The 9,693-nt window shown below is 35.4% G+C and overlaps 1 protein-coding gene across 1 annotated transcript; it reads left to right on the top strand.

Annotated features, from left to right (window-relative positions):
* Nucleotides 1-8,650: 8,650 nt before the first annotated feature.
* On the top strand, nucleotides 8,651-9,019 carry LOC129316451 (protein PXR1-like). Its single transcript, XM_054960878.1, has 2 exons — nucleotides 8,651-8,739; nucleotides 8,794-9,019. Exons 1-2 carry the CDS (start codon nucleotides 8,651-8,653, stop codon nucleotides 9,017-9,019), a joined length of 315 nt encoding a protein of 104 aa, XP_054816853.1.
* Nucleotides 9,020-9,693: the final 674 nt, after the last annotated feature.

Below are 9,693 nucleotides of genomic sequence, written 5' to 3'. Positions count from 1 at the left end.
TTTCATAGACACCTAAATCATGTCATTCGAACGTCGGATGGAGAATCGTGGCACGTTAAAAGTTCCCTAATTTTGTTGTCAAATGATAGTAGAATCTGCTAATTTTTCATGCAACACACTGCAATACGTGGCACAGAGAGCAACACACCGCTATACAACATGCACAAGCCATGGTGCACTATTCTGTCACATATTAAGTGAGTCATTTTTAACTTGTTTTCGACTTCTTTCACTCCTCTAAGGTATCACATACTTTCATAACTTATTTTTACTCTGATATGAAAGATTTTGATTGATTTAAACTCATTTTTATTTAGAATACTTGGGATCTCTTACTTTTGAATTAAACCTTCGTAATCATCTTTTTGAGTTAAGTTTCTGATTACCAGGAGTTATATTAGTTAATTATTTTTAGTGGAGTGAGAATATTACAAGATAGTACAACTAGGTATCAGTTTTTCTAGTTCTGAGAGCTAGTTTGTGGTTTGTGTGAATGTGTGGTTGAGATTTGTTGTGCATTGCATATAGAGAATTTGCAATATCCTATTACACTTGCTATTTCTCTCACTGAGCTAGTGCTAACTCCTTTCTTCCTTATTGGGATTGTTTCCTTCCTTAGGAGGGGAGAATATGGTGCAAATAAGAGCCACAAATGTTAGAAATGCACCAGAAAATGTGTAAAGACTGGAATAAGAACTGGTGAACTAAGAGCAATAACCAAGACCTCAACAGGTAATAAAGACAATGCCCTAGTTGAACTGAGGTGTATGATGATGGACATCCAGAGGAGAATGGTTGGTTATGATGAGATCCTTAGAAGAAGACCTGGGGAGAGCAGTAAGACTATATAAAGAGTTGGGGTTGACCAAGGGGAAACCTAGAATGATGTGCATGCTGAGGTGCATAGACATAGAGATGAAGAGTACTACGAAGAAAGCATTCTTGAGAGGCTGGTATGATTGGTGCGGCCTAGGATTAGTGAGTCAGAAGACTCCATTAATATGGCCTTAAAGCAGTTCACAAGGTTGAATCTTACTTCTTTTGAGGGGTCTATGGAGGATCGAGTAGTTGAGAAGTGGATTGATAGGCTTGAGACCATCTTCTCAGTCATGACCTATATGACTGAGCAGAGGGTTCTCTTAGCCACATTCATACTTGAAGACACAATGAAGTAATAGTGGGAAAGTGTGAGGCCGGTGGATGGCTCGCAGTTGGCATGGATAGAGTTTAAGAGGTGGTTCTTTACCCACTACTTCCTAGCCTCATTTCGAGCAAAGAAAAAGGTAGAATTTCATAAAACCCAATAAGGAAATATAAATAAGGAGGAGTTTATAGTAAAGTTTAATGAACTATTAAATACTCCACTTATCTGAATCATCATGATGATAAGTATTGGAAGGTTAAGAAGTTTCTTGATAAGATGAGGCCTGAGTTTACCTAGCAATTAGCTGCCTTCGATATTACTTCCTTTGAGGTTATGTGCAACAAGTTTAGTGCTATAGCCAAAAGGAGTAGAGTGGTAGAAGAGAAGAAGAGAGATATGGATAAGGGAGATTCTCTTCCTACACAAGCCTTATGGACGGAGTGAGTAAGAAGTCAGGTTTTAACTTAAGTATGGTTGGGAGGTATAGTGCTGAAGGAAGCATGAAGAAGAGCTTCCAAAAGGGGTGCTAATCTAGGGATCTAACCAGATGAGCAATGCCTTGAGGAGTATGTACGAGGTCAGAAATCAGGTGTCCCAGTAGGGATCTATGGCTTCATCTACTATGATGCCAGCTAGATCTCCACAGTGCCATAGATGCATAAAAAATCACCAAAGGCAATGTTGGGTTTGCTTCAAATGCAACAAGGTGGGGCACATAGCTAAGTTTTTCCCAAAGAACATACCTGTTCCTATTTAAAGATTTGCTATTCTAGGGCAAATCTTTGCCATGACCCAAGAAGAGCCTGAGGCTTCACCAAAACTAATTAGAGGTATAATCTCACTTTATGATCACCAGATAGATTCTTTATTTGATTCTAGTACCACACACTCTTTTATATCTGATGATTGTGCCAAGAGACTAAAATTGCATGTGCTTGAAATACTGTTTTTCATGAATATGTCTAAGTCAACTGGTATATCTGTGAGGACCAGTTGAGCTTGTTTGAAACATAAGTTGAAGTTTAGAGATAGAGTCACTATTATTGACTTAATCTGCTTACATTTGAGCAGCATTGATGTGATAGTAGGGATGGATTAGTTGTCTGCCAATGGTGTGACACTTGAATATAATAGAAAGACAGTTTCCCTACTAGTTTACACAACAATAGCTATAAATCTTGAACTTTTCAAGTCATTGTCAATAGTAGATTCTGAGACTCCTAAGTTCTTGTCAACCCTATAAGGAGAAAAGTTAGTGAAAGAGAGTTGTCAGGCTTTCATGATCTACTGTTCTACACATGAAGTATATGATGGGGGGATTGATAGAATTGATGTGGTGAATGAGTTCCCAGAGGTGTTTGATGATAAAATGTCAAGATTGCCATCGAAAAGAGAGATTGAATTCTTGATTGATTTAGTACCTGGTACCAAGCCAATCTCTAAGACTCCATATCATATGGCTCCTACAAAATTGGAAGAATTAAAAAAGCAGCTAGAAGAATTTCTTGAGAAAGGATTCATCTGACCGTGTATATCACCGTGGGGATCGCTTGTGTTGTTTGTAAAGAAGAAAGGTGGGAGTATGAGGTTGTGCATTGACTATAGGCAACTCAACAAAGTGACCATTAAGAACAAGTATCTATTGCTACGTATTGATGATTTACTTTGTCAACTTGCTAGAGCAGAAGTTTTCTTTAAAATTGATCTAAGGTCTCGATATCACCGGTTAAGGGTTAAGGCGAGTGATGTGCCTAAGACTGCATTCAGGACATAATATGGGCACTATGAGTTCTTAGTAATGCCTTTCAGTATTACAAATGCTCCTACAATCTTCATGGATTACATGAACAGGATCTTTAAACCTTACTTAGACAAATTTGTAGTGGTTTTTATTGATGACATCTTGATATACTCTAGAGATGAGGAAGAACATGCAAGGCATCTGAGGATAGTGCTGCACGTGTTGAAAGAGCACAAGTTGTATGCCAAACTGAGTAAGTGTGAGTTTTGGCTATGAGAAGTGAAATTTTTGGTACATGTCGTTTCTACTAATGGCATAGCAGTAGATCCACATAAAGTTGACGCGATACTATAGTGGGAGAGACTAACTTCAGTAACCAAGATAAGATATTTCTTGGGTTTAGCCGGTTATTATCAGAGATTCATCCAAGGATTCTCTCAGATTGCTACTGATTTGATGAAGTTGATGAAGAAGGAACAACCATTTGTTTGGACAAAAAAGTATGAAAAGGTGTTTTAAACTTTGAAGGAGCAGTTGACTACAATGCCAGTGTTAACTATTCCATATCCTAAATGGTCATATATAGTTTACATTGATGCATCACTTAAGGATTAGGTTATATGCTAATACAAGATGATAAAGTTGTGGCTTATGCATTGAGATAGTTGAGACTGCATGAGGAGAGTTGTCCAACTCATGACCTTTAGTTAGCAGTGGTTGTATTTACCTTAAAAATATAGAGGCACTATCTCTATGGTTCACAATTTAAGGTATTCAGTGACCATAAGAGCCTTAAGTACTTAATTGACTAGAAGGAGTTGAATATGCGACAGCGAAGGCGGATGGAATTTTTAAAAGGTTGCAACTTTAAGTTGAAGTACCATCCAAGAAAGGCCAATGTAGCGACCGATACTTTAAGTCACAAGACCATCCACATTACATGGTTGATGATCCATGGGTATAAGTTACTAGAGGATTTCTCTAGTGAACGCTAGAATAGTCTAGATTTTGCTATATATAACTTGAATAAGATGGTAATGACTAATAAATTTAGAAAGACCTGAGAAAAGCTTAGCTTAAAGACAAGTATCTGTTAGGGATTAAAGATGATATTGAGGCAAACAAGACTAAGGACTTTTAGTTTAATGATCATGGGTTGGTAGTATATAGAGATCGGGTATGAGTACCTGATGATAAAGGGGTTCGAGAGACCATTCTAGCCGAAGCTCATCGGAGTAAGTTCACCATTCATACAAGAACTAGCAAGATGTATCAAGACATGAAGACTCGATGGTGGTGGCCTAGCCTAGTATGAAAAGGGATGTGACAGAGTATGTATTCCAATGTCTAACTTGCCAGAAGGTAAAGATTAAACACTAGAGACCCCCAGGATTGCTACAACTGTTAGAGATTTCTATGTGGAAATGGGATTGTGTTTCTATAGATTTCATTATGGCATTTCCGCGTACCCAAGCGAATCATGATGCTATTTAGATAATTGTGGATAGATTGACTAAGTCTACTCATTTCTTAGCTATTCGAGATGATTGTACTCTAGATAAGCTTGTAAAGGTCTATATTTAAGAGATTGTGATATTACATGGGGTGCCGAAGAAGATCATATTAGATCACGATCTGTGGTTCATATTAAACTTTTAGAAAGAAATGCATGAGGCCATAGGTATGAAATTAAAGTTCAGTACAGTTTATCACCCTCGGACAGATAGTTAAATTGAGAAGACCATCTAGACTCTAAAAGATATGCTATGTACTTGTGCTGTCAAGTGGACTGGTAGTTAGGATAAGCACCTACCTTGGGCAAAATTCTCTTATAACAATAGTTTCTATGCGAGCATTCAAATGGTTCCATATAAATCCTTATACAACAAGAAGTGTCGATTGCCACTTTGTTAAACCAAGTTAAGTGAAAGAAGGGGTCCTAATTTGGTGGATTAAACCACTGAGAGAATTGAGACTATTCATTAGAAGTTGTTGACTACTTAGAGTCGACAGATGAGCTATGCAGATAAGAGGAGGAGACCATTAGAGTTTATGGTAGGAGACTATGAATTTCTAAAGGTCACACCTATGACTGGAATTGAGAGGTCTATTCGTGCAAAGAAATTAACTCCCACGTTTATTAGGCCATCTAAAATTCTTGAGAGAACTGGGTCAATGACGCCTCATTATATGTATTAGGGGAAACCATAGTCCATATTGTGCGTTAGAACATCTTTGGCCTGGTAATTCTACCACTGCAGGTGAGCTTAAGACTAATGAAAGTGTACATTAGTCTAAGATGAGCATATGGTTTCGTGTCGGGGTGATTTGGTGGTTCGATTGGTAGAGATCATGCTAATATGTTAAGTAATATAAATGTTATTTTATAAGATTTTGATGATATACTATGTTTACTTACATATTTTTTCATGTGATAGTTAATAGGAGTAAGTTATTTTATTACTAAGATTTTTATCTCAAACCCATAGTTACATGTATACAGGATCGGGAAGTGATCAGGGCAAGAAAAGAGAGTCTGGACTAACTTGAGTCATGAAGCTATGCACTTTGAGTTTGTGTAATAAACTCTGAAAGATTGTATATATAAGTGTATGTAAGTTTTCATAGGGTTGCATGCATGTGTTGATTTGAGTTTTTGTGAAGTTAAGCCCGATTATGAGTATGTTTGTGTTGATATGGTTAGTTATATTGGTGAATCTTAAGCCAAGGGACAAATTATGATGAAATGAGTAATTTAGGGGCTAAGATTGTAATGTGAGTATGATTTTATATGTATGGGTTGAGAAATAGCCATGTGGCTAAGTTATACCAAGAAATGGCAAAGTATGTGAAGTTAGAGAATTGTGAAAATTGGCCGTAGAAGGGTTAAATTTCAATATATGAATATGATTATGATTAATTGTTCTCAATCAGGTGTACTAGATCCTTTTGGACTTAGTTCAAGGCCTAGTATGGTCTAATGAGAGAAAGGGATTGATTTGAGTGCTTGGGTGTGCAAAATTTTCAGAAAAAGTAACTTTTTGCTCCCAAGTGTCTAATTTTTTATCAGACTATTAGATCGTGTCTAAACCTATCTCATTAGTTAGTATATGAGCTAAGATTTGTCTGGGCACTTGAATCACTCTAATCAAATGCCGTATGTGAAAATGGTGCACATCGAAAATTCATCATTTTTGCTGTCAAAATGATAGCAAAAATTTGGACAGGTGCGTCGCAGTGCATGGTGACACATACCACAAGTCACAACACAGAAATGGCGAGATTGTGGCTTTATGCCGCAGCACATAGACTGCATGCCACGGCGTATGACCCAAATTTCAGTTTTTATTTTGTGTTGAAATGCATGCAATTGGGATAGAAATGCTAGTGGGTTATGTCCACTATGTATTTGAGGAGTGTATGATTTACTTCTACTATATATTTCTCTGATTTTATTACGAATTGATCAATTTTACAAAATAAGTCTTCGGCTGAAGCTTTTGAAATGTAATTTGTTTATCGTAATTGATGTAATTCAGTAGTAGCATCGTAATCTTCTCTTATATTGAGTAATTATAAGAGGAGGTTACAAACATCAACGGGTAACCCTTTTCTTGTGACAGAAGGGTTGAGGCAGCCGAATAACTTTCTTTATGTGATTATCTATTATAACTATTTGTAAGTATTATAGCTATTGCATGAAATTTCTTTACAATGTGCATGTTTTGAGAAAACATTTGATTATTACATGTAAAGGTTTTCAAAGAAGGAAGTTTATGGAAATATATGATTAGATAATTATATATGTAGATTTGAATACAAACTACTAGTTGTATGTGATCATGATCATAGGGGGTGGGAGTTCACCCATAGAGAGAAATAGTAAGAAGTTTATATGGCATCATTCTCCTTAGTGTTCGACAGGGTGCAATATTAGGGAATTTTATCTCCTTAGTACCTATTGAGGTGCAATCTTTGACATTATCTCGTTAGTACCCATGTGGGGTGTAGTGTTAGAGATCAAAGCTCCTTCGCATCTGTGAGATACGGTGTTGTAGTAATGACACCTCGATCATTATGCGTTATAAAGGCAAAATCATAGTCCAAAAGTAGGACAGAACACCTTTAGCCGGCTTATTCTACTATCAAAGGTGTGTTTAGGTCAGTGAGTGTGTATTAGCCTAATAAGAGCCTATAGTTTTAGTAAGGGTGATACAGAGGTTCGGATGGTAGTGATTATGATAGTGGTGATTGTTTTAAGTGAAAATGATTTTATGAAGTAAAAGTATGTTATTTTGTTTTACTTGTTATCTATAAGCAATAATTGTTTACAATAACCTATGATAGTTGATAGTAGCGAGTTATTTTGTCATTGAAATTATTATCTCACCCTGTGGTTACATTTTTATAGGTGCTAATAGTGAGTAGGGGAAATCGAAAGATTCAAGGCTGACGTAGTAATGCTATAGCTGTGAAGATCAAGAGCTTGTGCAATGAATTTCATTTAGTTGTATGTTATAGATGATTAAATTGCCATAGGATTCATATACATGTGTTTAGTTGTTAAAAGTGATGATTTTGTGATTCTTAGCCCTGTATTAGTGAATGTGTGTTATATGTGGTGAAAAATGTGAGAATGGGCAAAGATTTAATTGTGAATAGGTAAGTAGTAATTATGTGGTATGTGAACACTATATTTTGTTCGAGCATTTTTTTAATTTAATAAAAATAATAATAAATAACCAAAAAGATATATAAAAATACGAAAATAAAATTTAATCCTTTTTAGGATTATACTTTTTTAAAAAAATAATTAATAGGGTTTAATTTTATTTTATCATAGATAATCTTTTGTTGATTAAGATTTTATTTCTTTTAGTTCAAAAAAACAAAAAATAAATATAAAAATAAAAAATGAAATTTAATCCTTTTTTAGGATTATATTATCAAAAAAATAAAATAAATCTTGCTTAAATTTTTAAAATCTCTCCCAAATTATCTCAATCATTTAAAAATATTGGAAGTCAACTTTTAAGAGTTAACTTTCTCTCCTTAAATCTTATTTTTCATTAAATGTGTGTGTGTGTGTGTGTGTGTTAATTTAATTTAAAAAAATTAAAACCAAAAAAAGGTTGGATGAAATGCTGATGGATTAGCGTTTCATCACAAGCCTTATGTGGTTTACATGCAGCTAATATGGGGAAAAAACATAAAAAGTAAATGAGCATAGACGTAAGATTAGCCAGAAGTAAAGAGCAGAAAGAGAAGATATGAAGGCAGAGCCAAAGCTTCGGCCATGTAGCAGAAAAAGAGAGAAAACACAGAAGAACCAGACACGCTAGCTGATACACACAGAGAAAAAATGCACAGAAAAAGAACAGAAACACAAGTTGCAAGCACATAAGCTCTTCACACACAAGCTCTTCCTTATTTCTGCTTTAAAAGGGGCAAGAGGCATATAGGACAGAGACCGAGAGAAGAAAAAAACTAAAAAAGAAGAGTAGAAAACCGAGAAGGAGAGATCGAGGACATATCCGAGATAGAGAGAAAAATAGAGCACCGAGGAAGGAGAGAGCACTAATTCGAAACTGAAAAAAAGAGAGAGCTAAGGGCGAGAGAGAGAGAGAGAGATGGTGAAAAGACCAACGAAGGAGGCGCAAAAGGAAGAGAAGAGAGAGATCAAAAGAAGAAAAAACTAGAAAAAGAAGAGTAGAATACTGAGAGTGAGAGATGAGAAGAAAACCACGGAAGGAGAGAAGAGAATTATGGACAAAAAGGAGGCTCCTTTGAAGTGGGAGCAAAAGCTGGAAGCTACTGCTAAGGCCAAAGCTGATGCTAAAGCCAAAGAGAGGATGTTAAAGGCTGTAAAACATAAAAAATGATCTGGCTCTGACTCGGATTATGACAGTGACAATGAGTATAAGAAGTCCAGTAGAAGAGCTCACAGGAAGCATAGGAAGCATTCTCACTCTGACTTGGGTGACCATGATAGAAGGAAAGAGAAGAAATCCAAGAAAAAGGCAAAGAAATGGTCCTCAGAATCTAGTGATGCTAGCAGTGATGAATATGATAGTATCTCTGAGGAAGAGAGGAGAAGGAAGAAGAATGCATATCTGAAATCACTGGCTACTTAGGTAATATTTAAATCATGTCATCTCCCTTAATTTGGATTCACTAATGAACATATATATATATATATATTGATAGATATTTAGAGTGTAGACTAATCCAGATGTATGTTTAGGCATTAAAAAAATTTAGGAATTAATTTTTTTATGTAGAATTTAGAACATACCTGAGAGGTGTCTGACAAAAAAAACAGAGAAAGAGCCTGTGAAAATATTATTGATAATTTGTGAGATTGATTATGGTTTGGAGCCGTGTCTATCATGGTTATGATCTTGCTAAAAGTTTATGCCAAAACTGATGTTTTTTAGAATATATCATCAAGTCGAAAGAATAGTGAATTATCAAATTAATTTATTCTTTCCATTACCTTTATTGCATAAATTGTTTAGCCAACTATAATATTATACACCGATTGTAAATGAAAATATTTTGATTATTTATTTATCGTGTGAGATTCTAAGAATCTCCGTAGGCATTTAGAATGATTTCATACCGTATAAATCAATAAGATTCTGTAGGTATGAGGATCATCTTGTAGGTATTTATATGGGTTCCAAAGGCTCATTATTAAAATTAATTTTTTTATAATAAATATTTAAGTCTCACGTGAAATTTCAAGAATTTTCATGGAAAATTAAATTAATTGCCTTATCGTGTAGGATAATAAATTCTCATAGAT

Source organism: Prosopis cineraria, unplaced genomic scaffold (genome assembly GCF_029017545.1).
Source record: "Prosopis cineraria cultivar Desert tree isolate PC_DT_omini unplaced genomic scaffold, ASM2901754v1 PC7, whole genome shotgun sequence".
In the NCBI taxonomy this organism is placed as follows: domain Eukaryota; kingdom Viridiplantae; phylum Streptophyta; class Magnoliopsida; order Fabales; family Fabaceae; genus Prosopis; species Prosopis cineraria.
This window is presented reverse-complemented; position numbering and strand designations above follow the sequence as displayed.